Genomic DNA, 22085 nt, shown 5'->3' with positions numbered 1-22085 from the left:
CTAGTGAGTCCGGACCTTAAAACAAGGAAACAGTGCATTAGCGCCAGGAATAAAGCCAACAGAGCATTAGGTTTCATTGCTAGGACGGTAACGAATATAAGTGTAGAGGTAATTACCAAACTCTATCTAGCGATAGTTGGACCCATCCTTGACTATGCGGTACACTTTGGGTCTTCATTTTACAGAATGGACATCAATTCACTAGAATCAGTACAGAGAAGAATGACCAAAATGATACATGGACTCAGAAATTTGCCTCAGAAAGAGAGGCTTAGGCACCTTAACTTACATGCTCTGAAAAGACGCAGAGTGCGGGATGATCTAATAGAGGTGTTCATGTGGCTTTAATAAGGGTGATGCAAACAAGGTCATCATATTAAAACAACAGGGCAGGATTCGCAGTAATGGTTATATACTGGACAAATTTAGATTTAAAAAGGAAATAGACAAGAATTGGCTTACTATTAGGGTGATCAACGAATGGAATAGACTTAGTAACCATGTATAGTGAGCGCTGAAACTATCAATTGTTTTAAGAAACGATTAGACAACTTTATGGAGGGGAATGACAGGTGGTGATGGATACGGGACTGCCTAGTGTAGCCCTTATGGTCTCTTGCAGTCTCCTTCATTCTTATGTTCTTGTGTAATCCAGTACCAATTGTGTCCCTGATTGGTAACCCTACCAGATGAGTTTTTGGGTTTCCATGATATGCGCAATGTGATATTCGATTGTTTTGCATATAATTAATTAATTGATGCTTGTATAGTATAAATGGATATAACCAATAAATCTACCTCGTTAAATTAGTTCTACCCATTAATTTTTTTCAATCTTTTTTCTGTGTAGTAATATAAATTTACTTACTTAGCAGTTTTGCCGCGTACAATTAAAACGTTCACTTGGATATTTCGTGTTGTGATCCAACAAAACAAAACAATGGAAGTTGTTTTATTTGATAGGAATAAGGAAGAGGTATACATTTATTTACAAAGAGGAGTCGTTGGCTTGTTTATAGAAGTGTATAAGAGGGACTTTACCGAATTCATAAAACTTCACATAGGTAGTTCAGACTCGCATGCTTATAGGTCTAATAGGAGGATGGTGAATGGGAGTGGAATTAGTAGGGATAAATCATTTGTTAAATGGGTGGCAGTGGATTTATGTCTTTGACTTGGGCTATCCCCTTTAAGGGGGGGGAAACCCTTAGTATAAGTATGTATTTATGTGATATTTACGAAAATGCAGTGGTCTTTACTTACAGATTCATGGAGGTGTAGTGTAGACATAGGCTTGAATGAAATAAAATTCCAGAATCATGCAGACACGGATATTTATTAATTTAACATGAAATTTACATTGACCAGTAGCTCCTAACCTAACCTAATATGGCATGACCATTCCATAAATATAGTTAGCTAGGTCAACATGAAAATGGAATTCCTGATATTTGAGCTGAAGTAGTTCTCATGGGATGCAGAAAGTCACTATGAGTACAATGCAATTTGAATTATCCATCTACCTGACCTAGTTCCTGAGATATTGCATTTTGAAGGGTATTAAATCGGGCCTATTTTGTCCCAGGAAATTGGGTCAAAATCGCTGACCAAAGCCAACCAAACCCAAACAATGACTGTTTTTACTCGAATGCACAATTTTATATCAAAATTTAGCATATGGTTGCATTATTTAACTTTTTTTTTCTTTAAAATGTGTGATTTCCATGTAATTTGATCAAAGAGAAGTTACGTTTTTATCCTCTGCAAAATTACCGACCACAGCTACGAATACAGTCCGTCTCACTAATAGTCGACCAAACCCGAACAAGAACAGTTTTCGCTGAAATGCACGATTTTATATAAAAATTAGCGTATGGTTGCATTATTTGGCCTATTTTCTTTAAAATTTGTGATTTCCATGTAATTTGATCAAAGAGAAGTTACGTTTTTATCCTCTGCAAATTTACCGACCACAGCTACGAATACCGTCCAACTCACTAATAGCCGACCAAACCCAAACAAGGACAGTTTTTGCTGAAATGCACGATTTTGTATAAAAAATTAGCACATGGTTGCATTATTTGACCCATTTTCTTAAAAATGTGTGATTTTCATGTAATTTGATCAAAGATAATTTACGTTTTTATCCTCTGCAAAATTATGGACCACAGCTACGATTCTTCCAGCCCACCATCTATGATCATTGGTGGTATGGATCAAACTTCACTCTATTAAGTTTCTTACTATTGTGTTATTAGTGTAATAGATTGCATATAGTTCAATTATTTGAAGTATTTTCTTTTAAATGTGTGATTTTCATGTAATTTGATCAAAAAGAAGTTATGTTTTAGCCTTTGCAAAATGACTGACCACAGCTACAAATACCATAACAAATTAGCATATAGTTGCATTTTTTTAACTATTTTCTTTAAAATGTGTGATTTTCATGTAATTTGATCGGAGAAGTTACATTTTTATCCTCTGCAAAATTACTGACCACAGCTACGAATACTGTCAAATTACATGAAAATCACACATTTTAAAGAAAATAGTTGAAATAATTGAACTATAAGCAATCTATTACACTAATAACACAATAGTACAGGTAAACGTCGACTTACGATGGCCGCGACTTACGATTGTTCGACTTTACGATGACGACGACGATATGATAATTTAACCCCTTCCATACGGTGCCGCACACGTAAGCGTAATGAGGAGCAAGTGGATTCGCGATATCGGCGTCTTGATTATATTTATTGTAGTCGCCCCTGTGTTTTTACATTCTCTCAAATGATTCATTCTCTGTGGTTTTCAAAATTCGCGGGTGAAAGAGAGAACGATCGATATAAGCGGTGACTATATTTTATGATGCGAGTATTATTACGTCACGTCGTACGGCTGGCATTGGCTGCTGCCCGCGAGATTTAAGTTCCGTACTGAAAATACATATTATAGTGTTTGAATATGGTAAAATGGATAAAAATAATTAAATAAACTACTGTACATGTTTAATAGGCTATATTCAGTATCTCTGGTGGTTAATATACAGGTAGGCTAGGTACAGTGACCACGGAACAGAGTGGGGATCGACTTACGATGAGATCGTCTTACGATGGCTCTATCGAAACCTAATGCCATCGTAAGTCGACGTTTACCTGTACATACATACATATCCCTTACTAGGGAGGTAGCCAAAAAGGAAAAGGCATAAAATCATTCCCACCCATTCCATCCCTGAAAACACTCCACACCTCTCCACCCTCCCTCCCATCTGAGCACCTCCTAGATGACGGGTCATCCCTGCACCCTGTCCACTGCCCTGGGTCAGAAGCAGTGTTGCAAGACACAGCACATCCACAGCAAGGCCGCTTCATTAAATCAGCGACCCCCCCTCTCCGTCCCCCCATATAAAGGAGAGGACGGGGAGAAATCCCTTCGGGCTGCGTCAAAAATTTGCTCACACACACTACTTCACCCCCCATCCCCCCGTCCATTCCACCTCATGCATCACAACATCTTCCATATACAACCATTCTCCATTCACCCCTGTCTTCTGTCCTCTCCCATCCTTCCTCAACAGACATTCCCCTCTTCCCTAAAGCCCCCTTCACCCCATCCATCCATCTCATCCTAGGACGTCCCCTCATGTTCACTCCCTCCACATCTGCCTTCCATACCTCCTTTACTAGTCTTTCTTCACTCATTCTTTCCATGTGTCCAAACCATCCTAATACTCTTTCATCAACCCTATCTCCCAACTCCCTTTCCACCCCTGTTATCCTCCTCACCTCCTCATTTCTCACTCTATCTAGCCTAGTAACCCCCATCATACTTCTCAGACACCTCATCTCAAACACATTCAAGCTCCTTCTCTCTTCCTCTCTTATGTTCCATGTTTCTGCTCCATACAGTGCTGTTGGCACAATCACTCCTTCATACAATCTCCTCTTAGCATCCATTCCCAAACTTTATAGAGTGTAGTTTGATCCATACCACCAGTGATCAAAGATGGCGGGCTGGACAAATCGTAGCTGTGGTCCATAATATTACAGAGGATGAAAACGTAACTTCTCTTTGATCAAATTACATGAAAATCACACATTTTAAAGAAAATAGTTCAAATAATTCAACTATATGTCTATTACACTAATAATAGTAAGAAACTTAATAGAGTGCAGTTTGATCCATACCACCAGTGATCATAGATAAAATGGCGGCTTGGACGGTATTTGTAGCTATGGTCGGTAATTTTGCAGAGGATAAAAACGTAACTTCTCTTTGGTCAAATTACATGGAAATTACACACTTTTAAATAGGTCAAATAATGCAACCATAGGCTAAATATTTATATAAAATTGTGTATTTGAGGATTTTTCTTGAGTTTCTTCATCACAGCATACTTTCCCTTCTGCGATGCTGCTGATGAATCTTTTCTTTTCAAGGCCTGTCTTGCTCGACTAGGGTGTAGTTGCCTTAGAGCTATTACCTCTTGCCTGCATTCATTCAGCTTATGAGACAGGTCTATGTTCTCACACTCTAGCTTCAGTTTAACCCCTTCCATACGGTGATGCCTACGTAGGCGTCATGAGGAACAAGTGGGTATACGAGGATGCTGACGTCGGCGTCTTGATTATATTTATTGTAGTCGTACCTGCGTGACCCCCATACTCTGTAAACTGGCTTCATCATATTTTCTATGGTTATCAAAATTCACGGGTAAAAGAGAATGAGCGATAGAGCAGTGACTTTATTTTTTATAATGCGAGTATTATGACGCAACATCGCACGTCTGGGTATTGAAGGGGTTAAGGTTGCTCAGTTCCCTACACTCTACAGCTAATTTCCCTAATGCTTCCTTCTCTGCTACACTATTGAAATCTGCAGTTATTTGAGGAATCTGATATGCATCAGAGCTACTTGCACTATGCACAGCCTCAGTTGTAGCCAGAGCTGCAGATGCAGATTTCTGGGGTGGGCAATACAATTTTAATAAAAATTTTGTCTGGTCCTCACCATGCTTCCTTTTTTTCTGCTCAGACACCCTGTGGAATGATTGCCTGAGGTTAACCTCAGTTACTTCATTCAGACTTGGCATTTGATGGCTGAGTGCACAGTAAACAGCTTTCCAAGGAAGTTTGTGTTTCTTTATGAACTTAAACATCTCATGGAAAGTACCATTGTTCACATGGCTGATGTTTAGCCGATTGCAATCTTTCAGGAAGTTTGCATCCTTTATGCCAAACTTTAACTTCTCACTATACGGCCCCAGGAATGTCATATCAGCAAATACAGTTATTCACACAATGTTCAATAGCAAGATATAGCTGGATTATACTACCTTACAGTAGGTTAGAGTACCAGTACACATCTACATCAGTGGTTGAAATGTCGCAATGCATTCAACGTTGTTGTTATCCGATAATCCGACCCAGTAGAAAAAAAAACTAATTAGTACCACGGATTTCTCAGCTCTTCCATAACACCCTGTCTTTGTTTTGGTATTATAATAATCCGCGAGACTAGTAGTTTCAATTCATTTTGTCTGTTGCCAATACACTGGATTTTTTAGCTCATTTTTCACGCTGAAACATAAACAAATATTCGATTTACTGCTGAATGCAGGCCGCCATGTTTATCTTATGTTTTTATGTACCGATATGTAACTGATGATGTGATTGTTTGAAATTTACTACGATCGTAGTAAATACACTCGCATATCATTTTTATGAATGAAATTTCCTGCAGTATATAAATTTGGCCGTTTGAATGGCGTGCGCTTAAAATGATGCGTTATTGTGCTCGTCTTTGACGGTGGCGCCTCTGGTGGTTTTTGACATAGCTAATATAGTAGGTCTTTCAAGTGAAAAATGTGCTTACCTGATACCATCGTTAATCATACTGGAATAGAACCCTGAATGAAACCGATTTTGATTGTGATGATTAGATTTCTACATACAGTAATGAATTTATTAATCAATATGGGTATTATTTTAGTTGTGAACACCTACATGATATATCATTAGAAAATTAAATATGTAATTTTCTTTGCAGAAAAAAAAAAAAACCTTGCTACAAGCAAATCTACTAATGAATGAAGCCACTAAGATATGGTCCAAATGCCATGTTGGTCTGTCCAGTTCAGTCACTGTCAGTTAGACAATGGCTTTCACATTTTGGACCAGGTGTTCTTGAACTCCAGGTGATGTTGATAAGCGCTGTTACAAAGACAATAGGGCTTCCTTGGACTTAGTGAAAGAACACGGGGTTCTGCCGTCATCTGTTAATTGCCCAAGATACAATAATAATCAGGCTGTCAGCATCAGTGACAATGACAATCCGGATGATATTTAGAATTTGAGGTAATGAATTACTAAATATAGGTTAGGTTACATATGTTAGTTACATTAGGTAGGTTAGGTTAGAATAGATAAATTTATCATCCTTTCATTTCTTTGACCTTGGTATTTATCAAAACGAACATGGCATATCCTTTAACTGCCGCAACTTCGTTTGTTAGTAAATAGGTTTTAGCAACTCTTTTGTTATTGATTTCTGCCAAGAAAATCATATATTACATTGATGTATTATAATTTACAAAATTGATAATTTTCTATTGCAATATCGTATTGGTATGCACTTTTAAAAATTTACTTATGCATATCTGTTATAGAGCATTAGAAAATTAAATATTAATTTTGTAAATTATAATACATGAATGTAATATGTGATTTTCTCAGCAGAAATAAATAAAAAAAAAACTTGCTACAAGTAAATCAGCTAACGAACGAAGCCGCTAGGATAATCCAGACCCCATGTTGCCTGTCCAGTCCAGTCACTGTCAGTTAGATGATGGCTTTCATGTTATGGACCGGGTGTTCTCCAACTCCAGATGATGTTAATAAGCGATGTTACAAAGACAATAGGGCTTTCTTGGACTTTCTGAGAGAACATGGGGTTCTGCCATCATCTGCCCAAGGTACAATAATAATCAGGCAGGCATCGGCGACAGCAACGACCCGGATGATCTTTAGAATTTGAGGTACTAAATTACTAAGTACGGGTTAGGTTAGAATAGATGAATTTATCATCCTTTCACTTCTTCAACCTCGGCTTCTATCAAAACAAACATGATGTATCATTTAACTGCTGCAACTTCGTTGGTAAATCAGTTTTAGCAACTTTTTTGTTATTGATTTCTGCCACGAAAATCACATATTGATGTATTATAATTTACAAAATTTATAATTGATTTTCTATTGCTATATAGCATAGGTGTGCACTTCCAAAATTTTACCTTTGTAAAATTTCATCAATCAAAGGATACAGCTGATGTGGATGTCTGCTGTCTCCATGCAACTCCATGTCTCAAGTCTGCCTTAGTGATTGGAGTGTGTTAGTCGTATGGCTGATGTGTCCTGGGGTAGGGGGCTGGTAAGGCACTGTTTGTAGCCACTTGTCCAGCTGATTTTTTAAGCTGTCTTGTGTGATGCTAGCCAGGCTTCTTAACTTTAATGGGGGTAGAATTGTAAATTAAAGATGCATGTCCCTCTGTATGTGAAGCTATGGTGGACTATGCTCTTAACTCTTTTGGACAGGCCTTCTGCTCTTCATATGTGGCACAGTGGGACCCATTGTGGAAGATTTTTGACTTATAAACTGATATTTGACATCATCCATTCCAGTATTTTTCACACGTATATGATTGTGTATCATTCACATTGTCTCTGTAGGGAGTGGAGCCTAAGTTCCTTTAGTCTCTCCCAGTAATTGAGCCCTTGTATGCCTTCTGTTCTGTTCATGAAGGTCCTCTGTACTGCCTCCAGTTTGGCTATTTCCCCTTCTTTGTGTGAGGACCAGAGTTGGCAGCAGTATTCCAGTCTTGATAGAACTAAAATTAGCATGTATTCTCTATTCCTCATGTGAAAAGTTCTTAGGGTCTGTCCCGAGAACATTCTGGCACTAACTGCTGTTTCAATGTGCCTTGTGAAAGTTAGGTTGTGGCTCATGTACACCCCTAGGTCTTTCACAGAGTTGTTGTTGTTGTTGTCGTTCCCTAGACTGTCTGTCCGAGCAGTCCCGTCTCCCCAAGGAAGGCCACAGCCGAAACTGGGTTTTCCCACAAATCCTTTATAGAGTGTATGTTGTGTTGTTTGCGTTATTGGCTTCAATGGGGATTTGGCTACGCTTATAGGTGGCAGTGTTTACTTGTAGAGGCTCTCACAGTTGCAGTGCTTCACAGCTGTGCCTCAAGCCATTGTACCTTGATCAGGGATTGAGTTAGAGCCCTGCACAGGACAGTATATCCTGTAGCTGGTAATTCATCAGTTATATTGCATAGAAATCTGTCCAGTTTAGTTTTAAATTTGTCTACATTGCAGTAAGTCAGGTTCCTTATGTCCTTTAGTAAACAGTTAAAAAATCAAGCTCTCTTGATGGTGATGCTGGAAATAATGTGAAGACATGAGAGCTGATGCAAGGGTTGGTAAAGTTTTGCTTTGGCACTTGCATCCAGTTTGTTATATTGTAGAACTATGTAGCTCATTTGTGAGTGATTCTGCAGTATACCCTCATTTTTTTTTCTATTCCAGTATCATGTAAATACATTTTTCACTTTTCTTTTTTCACATTTGAAAGATTATTTTCTTCTATGGAATGGTTGTTAGATTATATAATGGTAATAGATAGTATGGTTTCATGTTAAATATCCATTCTTGCATGATTCTGGAATTTTACAAAAAAGAAATTCTGGGTATATATGGTGATATACCTTTCAGTCATACTAAAGACTGACAAGTAACTCAAAATGACCAACAAGCAGCATATAAATTAACAACATGTTTGTTTTTGTGGTGAAAATTGTTTCTGCTACATCATACATGAAAGTTATTTTCATCAAAGAAATAAGTTTTTCTCTGCCAACAAGTAAACCCCATGCTGAACCATTAACAACTGTGAGTTTAGGCCAGAGATTTTTGTTGACAGCAGTTAGCATGGCTAGGCTGCTGCTGTCACAAACACACTTGTTGCACAAATATATTTTTCCATTCATTCCTGTAGATTAGGACATTTAATTGGTATGGTGTGAAGAAAATTAAATATATTTATAGTCTTTGCATTTCTTGGTTTTTTCATTTGACCAGTTTCCGCTGAAACCAATATGGCAGGTATCATGTCAGCAGTTTAGCACAGAGATTAATTGTTGGCAGAGAAAAACTTGTTTATTAGACTTTCGTCATCTCTGGAGGATCAATCAATCAATCCATTGCCTCTGGCCTCTCAAGCATAAGTCATTCAGGGAGGATATATCGTGTTGTTTTCAAGAGATTTTTAATGTGGGGCAATGTAGCATGAGATGTTATATGTCCTGCATTGTTGTTACATCTGAGACTGTGTCCATGTTTATTCTATGTTGGTACAATTTTAATGCTGGTTGGGGTCTTTAGTGCATGTATACGAGTGTTCTCTCTCTCTCTCTCTCTCTCTCTCTCTCTCTCTCTCTCTCTCTCTCTCTCTCTCTCTCTCTCTCTCTCTCTCTCTCTCTTCCCTCTCTCTCACTATCTCTCACTATCTCTCTCTCTCTCCAGTGTAGCTTATCCCTGGGGATTGTAGGTGGAGGATTGAGTTTGTAGTCTGTCTTTAACAGTTTGTTTAGTGATCTGAGTGTGGATGCTTGTGTGTTGCCAGGAGGTAGATTGTTATAGATGTTTTGAGTAATATGCTGCTGTTATATGGGATTTTTCCCATTCTGTTGGTGGTACTTGTGAAATGTAGTGTGAAGGGTGTGTGGTGTTTAGGGTTCTGGCATAGAATTGTGTTTCTGTCATTGTCATATTGGGAAGATTTGGTTTCTGTATGCAAGTGTCCCAATACTGGAGTATTAATTACTAGATAGCATGTAACCAATACTTTAGGGACTGTTTTAGAGTAGTCTCTACTATAGGAATGATGCTACTTTTGTACATGACTGCCCCTCCTTTATGCTGTTCCCTTGAAACTCCTTTACCAATATCATTACTACTTCCTGTTTTCTGTGGTGGTGGTAGTGGGGGGGCTGCAATTGAGCAACTGCGATTCCTATGTGAATCATAAAAGACTCCAAAATGAAACAAGTAAACCCCATGCTGAACCATCAAGAAGTGACTCGCCATTTAGCCACACCACTGAATAACAACATTGTGATAAATGGTTATTTTGTATGCGTTTAAATGTTTTGTGGTTCTCTACCAGCAATTATGTATCACCTAATGTATTTATTTACAGATCATCACGTCCTAAACTGTGAGTTTAGGCCAGAGATTTTTGCCGACAGCAGTTAGCATGGCTAGGCTGCTGCTGTCACAAACACACTTGTTGCACAAATATATTTTTCCATTCATTCCTGTAGATTAGGACATTTAATTGGTATGGTGTGAAGAAAATTAAATATATTTATAGTCTTTGCATTTCTTGGTTTTTTCATTTGACCAGTTTCCGCTGAAACCAATATGGCAGGTATCATGTCAGCAGTTTAGCACAGAGATTAATTGTTGGCAGAGAAAAACTTGTTTATTAGACTTTCGTCATCTCTGGAGGATCAATCAATCAATCCATTGCCTCTGGCCTCTCAAGCATAAGTCATTCAGGGAGGATATATCGTGTTGTTTTCAAGAGATTTTTAATGTGGGGCAATGTAGCATGAGATGTTATATGTCCTGCATTGTTGTTACATCTGAGACTGTGTCCATGTTTATTCTATGTTGGTACAATTTTAATGCTGGTTGGGGTCTTTAGTGCATGTATACGAGTGTTCTCTCTCTCTCTCTCTCTCTCTCTCTCTCTCTCTCTCTCTCTCTCTCTCTCTCTCTCTCTCTCTCTCTCTCTCTCTTCCCTCTCTCTCACTATCTCTCACTATCTCTCTCTCTCTCCAGTGTAGCTTATCCCTGGGGATTGTAGGTGGAGGATTGAGTTTGTAGTCTGTCTTTAACAGTTTGTTTAGTGATCTGAGTGTGGATGCTTGTGTGTTGCCAGGAGGTAGATTGTTATAGATGTTTGAGTAATATGCTGCTGTTATATGGGATTTTTCCCATTCTGTTGGTGGTACTTGTGAAATGTAGTGTGAAGGGTGTGTGGTGTTTAGGGTTCTGGCATAGAATTGTGTTTCTGTCATTGTCATATTGGGAAGATTTGGTTTCTGTATGCAAGTGTCCCAATACTGGAGTATTAATTACTAGATAGCATGTAACCAATACTTTAGGGACTGTTTTAGAGTAGTCTCTACTATAGGAATGATGCTACTTTTGTACATGACTGCCCCTCCTTTATGCTGTTCCCTTGAAACTCCTTTACCAATATCATTACTACTTCCTGTTTCCTGTGGTGGTGGTAGTGGGGGGGCTGCAATTGAGCAACTGCGATTCCTATGTGAATCATAAAAGACTCCAAAATGAAACAGAGTGATGGAACCAAGGCTCCTGGTCTGTATATGTTCATCTGAAGGGAAAGGCATAAGAAGGTATGGGAGCATTCCAACTGAAACCCTAAAAATTAGGTCATTAAATGTGTGGTTGTGGCTCAGATGAGAGCAAAAGGGAAGAGATTATCAGTTTGTGAGAAGGAAGATAGATGTGTTAGCATTAAGTGAAAGTGTTGAAATGGAGGGGTGATTTTAGGGGATTTTGGTGGAGTGTCAGTAGTGATGAGGGAGCAAGGTAGGGAAGGAATGGTTCTGCTGATAAGTGATGAAGTAGGTGTGCATGCCAAATAAGTGTAGTTATGGAAGTGACAAAGGAGGGAAGTAGAAATGAGGAACAGTGGGAGCTAAAAGTAATCCACACACTTTTCTGAGTGTAGGTTAGTCTGCAATCAGCTCATTCAAGTATTATTGTGTGTTCTTGGCAGCTGCCTTGTAGTTATGGTGCTGTGCAGTTATTGTTCAGTCATTTGTATTTGTGAGTACTTTGTGAGTTCAGGATTTAGAGGAGGAGGTCATTTTACAGTAATCAATGTGTATATACTGAAATAGAGACAGTTGTCTGTTTATGGTACATGGATTGTTATGGTCTATAATAGTACAGAATTCCAATTTATTTTTGTAGGTGTGGTGTGTGTCCATATACTACATTCAGTACTTATATGGTAATGAAAAGTTGAGCCACTGAAATATTAATTTCTATTTTGCATTTTTTCATTAAATAGCTTCACAAGCTTTGTAAAACTCAAAGTTTTCTTTTGAACTTCGTTGCAGGACTTGTCACATGATGAGATTTGGGATGATTCGATGTTGATCCAGCAGTACGACCAGGCAATGGCACAAGTTAAAAAGAAACTTGAAAAGAAAATTCAGGGGTCAAAGACTTCTGAGGGTGACAGTGAAGTACCAGACGCCTCCACAACAAAAGAAAATACCACCAAACGAGACAGGTCAAATACGCAGAAGAAAAAGAAAAAGAGCAAGAAGAAGAGAGAGGTAATTGTTCTATCTGTATACCAAATGCTTCTTCTCCCTTATAAGGGAGGTAGCTAGCCAAGGTATGCACCTGCTCCTACCCATCTCGCTCCCATCCATCACCTTTCATCTTAGTACCTCTTGGATGAGGAGTCATTCCTGTTTCCCACCCATTGTTTGAGTCAGAGTTAATGCAGTAAGGCACAAAAAATAAGGAAAGGATAGGCCCAATTAAAAAGGACAAAAATGTCATGATAGATTTGAAGGAAAAAATTAGCGAGGTATTAACAAATATTTTCTCACTTTACAAAAAAGGTTAAATGTGGTATCCTTGAAAGTGGTACCTGACTATAACCTAATTTTCAGTGTGCATAAAAGAAGTAGACTAACATCAGCATTAGTAAGGTGGAAAAAGTCAGATTAATAGAGTTGTAGCTATAAAATCCATAGGTCCAGACAAAATTTTTTCCAAGATTGCTTAAAGAGTGTAAATTTGAAATTGCAACTAGTTAATGGGAATACTTAACCCAAATTTGACGGGCCTGAGATGTTGTTGACGCATCTCACTCTCGGACGTCTTATCTACTTAACTTCCGCGCATAGCGGGGTTTCTGTATAAGGCCAGGGCCCTTCAGATTCACGAACATGTATTATTTATTATTATGTGTTGTGATGTGTTCATATGAGAATAAAATTTGTAAGACATCCTAAATTTATGTAAGCTTGAGTTTGGTTGCTTATATTACTAAGAGAAGCTTCAACTACCTTGTTTTTTTTATTTTATTTATGTATATCAGGTTCCATCCTTTACATATATGTTTATGTAATAAAAATAGTGATCACAAAATAATTTTTATTGAATTTACAAAAAGGAAAATAATAAAATTAGAAGCACCACATATATGCGGCAGCCCGTCCTCTGGTCCACTGGTGGTCAGTCTAGAAGACATGTCTGTGTTCTGCGTAGTTATTGAAGCACTTCCCTGGGCAGAAACCTAACTTACACTTGGCACACCAGTAGAAGGAGTCTTTTCTTGTCCCACTTTCTAAGCGACACTGGCGACAGCGTTTTCTTTTCTTGTCTGGGACTTCAGTCAAAAGATGACCTGGTCGTACACCTATAACTCCTGGTCCTGGTGATGGTGAGCGGCATCTGGTGTGATGAGGTTGAATAAGGTCTTCTATCAGCTCCAGCCTGTCATCCAGATGTGATTTGGTGCTTCCAAGTGCCCGGTGAATGAGATGAGTGTTCACAATGGCAGTGTCCAGCAGATGAAAAAATAACTTTATGTACCACTTGTTGGTTTTTCGCGGTACAGGGTACGATTGTGCCATTTGATCAGACAAGTCCACTCCTTTCATTCCTAGATTATAATCTAGGATGGCTTGTGGCTTGTGGCGTACCTCTCCCCTCCTGTTGGGTGGAAGGGGTTCCATGTTGTCTCTGTGCATTGTTGAGAGGATGTTTACTCTCCTCTTGTCCATCCAGGATATACATATCATGCCTGTAGCTGTTGACCGTGATGTTATCTCTCCTTTCTTCTTTACTACCATATCTTTTGGCATGAACTTTCTATTCATCCTTACTGTGCCAGCCACATTTGTTCGCCTTGCCTGGAGGTAGTGAAAAAGTTGTGGTGACGAATACCAATTGTCCACATACAAGTCGTATCCTTTGTCCATCATGTCAGCCTTCGTCATCAGATCAACAACTGCCCTCATAGCCACTGGATCATTTCCTGGTTCCTTCCCCATATAAACCTTGAAAGCTATGGTGTAGCCAGCAGCAGGACCATCACTGCAGCACAACTTGTATACCTTCAGACCAAACCGTGACCGCTTTGAGGGATTATACTGGACAGCATGATGTCTGCCACGATATGCCAAGAGACTCTCATCGACTGTCACAATTTTGGGGGATGTATAAACAGTCTTGAAGGTGAAGTCAAACATATCAATGATGTGCCTTAGCTTCCACAACTTGTCATTGTCCTTCTGAGGATCCATATTATTGGAGAAATGCATATTTGATGCAATCATGGAGTATCGGTCCCTACTCATGGTCTCACCAAATATTTCGGAGTGCAGAAGTTTGCTTTTTGACCAGAAGTGCTGTGCATGCGGACGATTCTGCACTCCCATGAGAAGACGGAGACCTATGAAGGCCTTCATCTCAGTCTCGTCCACAGGTGTCCAAGGCTTCGAATGGGCATAGGCTTTGGGTGGGTTCTGGCTGGCATATGTGTTTGTCTCCTCAGCAAATCTTTCCCACATTTCAGGAGGGAATAAAGAGGAAAATACATCAGACACAGTGGAGTATCCATCCAGATCTTCATTCTGTACTCCTGGAGAACCAGAGAAAGCAAATCTCCTTGGTACGTTATTTTTCTTCTTCCACTGGAAACCAGATGTACCTGGTGCATTCCTGTCGTGCTCCTTCCTCACCACATTGGCTAGCGGCTCGTCCGAGTCTATTGATGAATCATGTATATTTACATAATCCAATTCTCCCCATTCTTCATCACTGCCCTCACTTGAGCTGTCCACGTCCTCAGGATCCCAGTCAGAATCGCCTACTTGTTGTTGTGTACCCGAAGTAGAGGGTACAGGTTGTTGTGTACCCGATGGTACAAGTTGTGTTCCACTTGCAGATGGAATGGCACGCCTTTTGGGTGATGGAGCAAGAGGTGCAGGGTCATCTTCGTCAGAGGATGATATACGCAAAGGGCGAGACTTGGAAGTAGGCCTTCTATGACTCGTAGGTCGAGAAGTTGAACGTAGAGAGGTTGAGGGCTGGCGAGGCATGTTAGCAGTTCAGAGGCCTGGCGAGAAACGACTTCAACCGGCTGAGTCTGAGTCTCGCCTTATATATAGCTCTATGGCCAATCATAGATAGCCAAGTGTAACATAATTTATTATCCAATCTCAGATCGTCTTATAAAATAATACATTTCAAATAAACCATTCAGAATGCGCCAATTCGGTGACATCATTCACCCCTCACCTCTATGGCCAATCATAGATAGTGTAACATAATTTATTATCCAATCTCAGATCGTCTTATAAGATAATATATTTCAAATAAACCAATCAGAATGCGCCAATTCGGTGACATCATTCACCCCTCACCTCTATGGCCAATCATAGATAGCCAAGTGTAACATAATTTATTATCCAATCTCAGATCGTCTTATAAAATAATACATTTCAAATAAACCAATCAGAATGCGCCAATTCGGTGACATCATTCACCCCTCACCTCTATGGTCAATCATAGATAGTGTAACATAATTTATTATCCAATCTCAGATCGTCTTATAAGATAATATATTTCAAATAAACCAATCAGAATGCGCCAATTCGGTGACATCATTCACCCCCCCTTGAGTAGGGGGGTATTGGAGTAATGAGGCGAAACTAATTATCCCCCCAGTCCCCCTCCCCTCTTACTTCAAATGGTAAACAAAGAACCTCTGGCCTTATAGGATAAAAAGACGCACATATGCTGAGGACCGAGAACAAGAGACAACACCGCATTTGTGCGTTCCCCGTGAATTTGGAACGTGGCTATGTAACGCATATATGCTGACACCCGATATCTTCAGAAATTTGCAAGTACCACATATATGCTGACCCCGAAATCTTGGAACAAAAGTGATTGCCGCACATGTGCGGCACCCGGGCAATTTGGGTTAAGAGTCAGTAGACACTGGTTTTGTGCCTATTGCTTGGGAGCAGGCAAATGTTGCTCCTGTTTTCAAAAAGAGAGATCAATTGTCTATATGCAACTACAGGCCAATCATTTTGACATCAGTTATAGATAAAATGCTTGAATCAATAATAGCAAATATAATCCAAAATCACATTGAGAGACATGATTTGTGACTCACTTCAAGGTAAGTAATGTGTAACTAATCTGTCTTTTTACACTAATGTCTACAAGGCATCAGATAACAATAATAGTTACAGTTAGTTAGCAAAGCATTCAACAAAGTGCCCCACCAGAGACTACTAAATCAAAACCCCTGACATAGGAGGAAAAATGTTTGAATGAATTAGAACTTGGATCAGTGACTGAAAACAGTGGGTCACCACAAACAGTGTAAAATCCAAATTGGGGGAGTGTTACTAGTGGAGTTCCCCAGGGTTCTGTTTTGGGTCCCTTATTGTTCAATATGTATATAAATACATATACCAAAGGCTCTTTCCCCCTTACAAGGGAGGTAGCCAAAAAACAAAGGCATAAAATCTACCCCCACCCATTCCATCCCCACATACTCCACTCCCATCCACCCCCCTCCCTCCCTCTTATCTTGGCTCCTCTTGAATGAGGGGTCATCCCGGTATCTTACCCACTGACCTGGGTCAGAAGCAGTGCTTCATTAAATCAGCAACGCCCTTCTCCGTTCCCAGATGCAGAAATGGAGATGGGAAGAAATCCCTTCAGGCAGCATCAATTTATTTTTCACACATACTCCCTCACCCCCACCCCCCACCAGCTCCCTTTCATGCATTACAGCATCCATACACAATAATTCTCCATTAACACCTATCTTCTGTCTTCTCCTGTCATTCCTCAACAGACATTCCCCTCTTTCCCAATGCCCCTTTTACCCCATCCATCCATCTCATCCTTGGTTGCCCCCGCATGTTCACTCCTACCTCTGGCTTCCACGCCTCTTTTACTAATCTTTCTTCACTCATTCATTCTAGGTGTCCAAACCATCCTAATATTCTTTCATCAACCCTGTCTCCCAACTCCCTTTCCACCCCTGCTCTCCTCTTCACCTTCTTTCTCTATCCAGCCTAGTAACCCCTACCAGTTCTCAGGGCATTTCATGTCAAACACATTTAAACTCTTCCTCTCATGTTCCATGGTTCTACCCTATACAGTGCTGTCAGCACAATCACCCCTTCATACAATCTCCTCTTAGCATACATTCCCAAATGTCTATTTTTCATTATACTTTTAAATCCCCAAAAGCATTTACCTGCTTCTCTCAATCTACATCCTACCTCCACCTTCACTCCTCCCTTTCCTGCCACATTCACACCCAAGTATCTAAAGCTATCCACTTCCTCCAGTCTCTCTCCCTTAATACTTGCTTCCTATTTGCTGCCATACTCTCTTCTTGTACATCTTGAGTTGTAAAAGGTGACAAAAACGGGATGGGGATAGGACTAAGAATCCTACTCTCGGTAGCCCTAAAAGGGACATTCCTAAATAGGAAAAAAAAAGCAAGCAAGCAAGCAAGCATAGGGGGTCTGGGAGGGGGGCAAGTTTGAGTTTGGTGGTGTAGTTGGGAGAGTGTCAGGAGTGAAGAGAGGACGAGGGAGAGAAGGGGTAGCTATACTAGTGAAGAGATGAGTAAACGTGTGGTGGATTGGAAGGTTTCTTCAAGCTCAATGTGGATGAAGATTAAACTGGGAAGGGAGATGTGGGTTTTTGTAAGTACAGTATTTTTCGGACTATAGCCCGCACCATTATATGACCCGCACCCCCTTACACCTTAGTGAAAATCCACACAAGACCCGCACTGCTGTATGACCCACAGTCATATGGCGTGCACGGCAGTGTAGATCCGACGATGTATACTACCCATGCATGGGTGGCCACAGGCACAGCTCATGGCGGTTGTTGTTACGGCTGGCCGTTGTCGTGGTGATCAAAGTAATTTCAAAGCTGAGGCTTTTTCTAAATTTTCTGTTTCATCAATGCTTATGTGATTTATAAAAAAAGATATATGTTTTCCAATATTGGCAGGTTTCTTGGTGATATCTTGCTTTTCAGGATTCATCACACGTCAAAGGCCGACACGTACGTACACAACCTCACAATTTGGTTTCTGAAGCTGCCACTAGATGTAGTGGTAGCTTCGATGAAAGAGGGGTGATCTCGAAAGTGTGCAACTGATCTTATGATGCCTTTGGGATGGGTCGAAGACGCGGCATTGCAATTCATGATCATGATACCAGCATTCCTCCAGTCCTATTTATTTCTGATTGTGATGAAGATGAAGAATAACTAACAAATTACATTTCAATATATTTTATTGCACTTAAATATGTATTACAAAGAACCTTAATCAATTTGTGTAAATAATGCAATAAAACCCTGTTTGGTTGTTTAACGGTAATTAACCCCTTCCATAAGGTGCCGCATACATAGGCTGCATGAGGAGCAAGTGGATATGCGAGGCTGCCATATCGGCGTCTTGATTATATTTATTGTAGTTGCCCCTGCATAATGACATACTCTCTAAACTGTCTTCATCACATTTTCTATGGTTATCAAAATTCACGGGTGAAAGAGAGAACGATCGATATAAGTGGTGACTATATTTTATGATGCGAGTATTATTACGACACATCGTACATCTGGCAGCTACTGCTGCCCGCGAGATTTTGGCCCGGAGTGAAGAGGTTAATCAATCAATTGGTTTATAAATGCCATACAAAGACTGGTAATTAATTATTAAACCAAACAATTTCCAATGGTTAGTTTTCAATAGAATAGAACAATAATAGAGCACATTACTGAACTGTTATGAACAGAGTCAATGGAGCACATCGTTATTAGAATAAAGCACAGTCAGTGATCACAGACGACAGTCAGTAATGTTTATGAAGGTGCATCATCGCTCACAAAGCCATCAAATTCCTCATCCTCTGTATTGTCATGGAAAAGGTTGTGGTATAAATCGGCCAATTCTGATGCAGTGACCTCATCCGTTTCCATTTCGGATTCGTCCGATTCCTTTTCCGAGTCGTAGCATGCATCGAACATAGCAGGACAGCACATTTCTGATTTACGGAAACCGTTCTGAATAGTTGATTCTTTAATTTTCTTCCATGCTTGAACGACCCATTCTGCCACTTGAGCGTAAGTAGCTCTGCGTTGTCTACCAGTTTTAGTGAAGAAAAGTTCGCCCTCCACCATCCACTTCTCCCAGGCAGCACGCAGTCTGTCCTTGAATGGCTTGTTGACCGAAATTTCAAGTGGCTGGACAAGTTTCGTAAGACTGCCAGGGATTATCGCAATCTTTGAGTTGACTTTCTCAAGGTGTTGTTTAACGGATTCGGTTTTATGGGCGGTCATAGAGTCCAAAAGGAGTAGCGAGGTCTTTGTGTGGAAGAATCCACCTGGGCGCTTGACATACACTGAGTCAATCCAGTCATTCATGACTCCTTCATCTATCCACCCCTTTGGATTAGCATGAACCACGACGCCAGATGGAAACTTCTCCTTCGGGATAGTTTTTCGTTTGAAGATCATCATTGGTGGGAGTTTTTTCCCCGATGCGGTACATGAAAGCACAACATTAAAACTCGATGTCGAACGTTAAAGGAACTTTGTCCATATTGATCAGGTGATCGAGACTGATTTTATGCTGCCTTAACTTGTCCCTTGTGTAACCCCTAAAAGTGTCGAGCTTTTCTTGCCAATCTTTGGGAAGTTTTTGTGCCATTGTAGTGCGGGTGCGGATTGCCAATTCTTTCCTGCACATGAACCTAAAACACCAAGATGGTCCACCCTGAAATTCTTCAATGCTAAGATCTTTAGCGATGGTTTTTGCTTTTAATCGGATGCTTATTGTAGACACCCCCCGTCCTGCCGCCCTCTGTTCATTCACCCATGATTCAACTTTATCTTCAAGGTTGGGCCATCTTGCTTGGTGCCCCCAAAATGCTTTTTTTGTCTTTTTCGCCTGTTTTAGTTTGTCCTCCTGCTTTTTTCATGCCCACACCAACAATTCATCGATTCCGTACTCTCGGCCGGCGGCACAATTGCCATGCTCCTTCACAAATTGGACTGGCTTTAACTTGAAATTGGCATCATAACTTTTTAGCCTCTTCTTCACTGGTGGCATCTTGATGTTGTTTTCTTCTGCGTCGTCATTGTAAGCTTGTTGTGAAATGATGATTAATCACTTAAAACTGCGGTATTTATACCCTCTTAATTGGATCATGATGTCGATTTTTGTGGTGACAAAAATTTGTCCATCCTTAGTCAAACCCAGGACTGAAATGATTAATGAAATAAAAATGCATTCTCCCAATATAAATAGATTAAATTAAGAAAATACTTTTATTTTTTTATGTCACCAGAAGAAAACATTATTAGGAGAATAGCGAAGTTCTGTAGTGATTTTTTGCCAAAGAATAAAATTTTGAGATAGAAGTATTTAGATAGAGGCCTTGGAGGAATATTCCTCCAAGGATAGACCTTGTGCACATGTAATGCACAAATTTAGCATTAAGGAATCAGGTAGTTTGTAATTTGTAATTGCGAAAATGGCTGCCTGCTTGTTTTTGTTTGATCGCGACACGATGTTGGTGTTGGTACCAGTCAGTGTTGTATTGTATGTTCATGCTGTTTAGTTAGGCCTGTTTTATTTGTGATAATGCCTTTATTGATAACAAGAGCATGTAAAGCGGGTAAGATACTGACAAATCCTACCTTCTCTTTGTCGTTTGTCTCAATCGTGCGTGCTGTATTATGACATTGATCAACTTTCATTCGACAAACCCGGTCGGTCCTCCCGCAAATCCCCGATCCGAGAGGGCACCCAGCTAAACTAATCATTCAATTTTTTTTGACTGCGCAAGAGGGCAATTTCTAACCAGAATCCACAGATGACCCGCACCCCCAAATTTTGGCCCCTTTCTGAGGCAAAAAGCCGCGGGTCATACACCGAAAAATACGGTAAATATTGGCCTAATAGTGAGAAGAGTGTAAAGGAAAGGGAGGATTTTTGGATAGATTTAAGTGAGTGCATAGAGGGTTTAGGGAGAAATGTCAGTGTAGGGGTATTGGAAGATCTTAATGCTAGGGTAGGATATGAACCAATAGAAGGAATGGTTGGGAAGTGTGGAGTTCCAGGAAAAAATTGTAGTGTAGAGAAGATGGTGGAGATGTGTATAGAGAGTTGATAGTAAATACAGTGTTTAGGAAGAAAGTCTACCATAAGTATACATGGGAGAGGGTGGTGTATGGAAGGGTGGTAGATAGGGACTATATAGTGGTAACCAGTAGAAGAGCAGGAAGAGTTTTGGGTGTACATGTTCTAAGGGGAGAGAATGGGGGAATATCAGATCATTTTGTGGTGGGAGGTAAGTTGAGAGGGGAGGATAGATTGAGAAAGAGGGAGGTTCTTAGAGTAAACTGCTTAAATGAGAAAGAAAAGGAGTACAAGAAACAGAGAAGAGTGGAAGGGAGTGAAGGATAGAGTAGAACTAGGAGTGGAGGAGGAATGGGGATGCTTCAAGGAGGGAGTCACAAGGTGTGCAAAGATGGTGTGTGGAACAAGGAGGACAGGAGGAAATAGAAGGAAGGGTAGTGAGTGGTGGGATGATGAAGTAAAGAAGGTTGTAGAATAGAAGACACAACCATTTACAGATTGGTTACAAAATAGGGCAAGAGACTGATATGAGAGGTACAAATAAAAGAAGTAAAGCATTAAAATAAAGGAGGCATTGAGGAGAGCAGATGTATTTACTTAGTTGTATCTTACAGGAAGGGGAGTTACATTCATGGTGTCCTGTCTTTATCCTGCAGTATCTAGTTTGCTTTTAAATTTACGTATGGTGTTTGCACACACTATTGTTTCATCCAATTTGTTCCGGACATCCATCATTCTGTGTGAAAAGCTGTTCT

At 40.0% G+C, this 22085-nt stretch overlaps 1 protein-coding gene across 9 annotated transcripts in view; it reads left to right on the top strand.

Moving 5' to 3' along the window:
- The first annotated feature begins 903 nt into the window (after positions 1-903).
- Positions 904-22085, top strand: part of Smn (survival motor neuron) — a 71974-nt gene continuing 50792 nt past the window's right edge. For 2 of the 9 annotated variants that reach the window (XR_012966028.1, XM_076180090.1), the window contains exons 1-2: positions 6091-6202; positions 12227-12448. Coding sequence is in view for 8 of the 9 variants with exons in the window: in XM_076180090.1 (XP_076036205.1) it covers positions 6095-6202; positions 12227-12448 (330 nt within the window). In the remaining variant the exon portion in view is untranslated. Of the gene's footprint in view, positions 977-1067; positions 1125-6074; positions 6203-6238; positions 6363-8448; positions 8482-11393; positions 11495-12226; positions 12449-22085 lie in introns of those variants that run through there. The other 7 variants (XM_076180098.1, XM_076180093.1, XM_076180097.1 and 4 more) reach the window with 7 other exon arrangements.

Source organism: Oratosquilla oratoria, chromosome 43, assembly GCF_046742065.1.
Source record: "Oratosquilla oratoria isolate Oo_2021 chromosome 43, ASM4674206v1, whole genome shotgun sequence".
Classification (NCBI taxonomy): domain Eukaryota; kingdom Metazoa; phylum Arthropoda; class Malacostraca; order Stomatopoda; family Squillidae; genus Oratosquilla; species Oratosquilla oratoria.
Note: the sequence above shows the minus strand (reverse complement) of the source record. Positions and strands in the feature narration are given on the sequence as shown.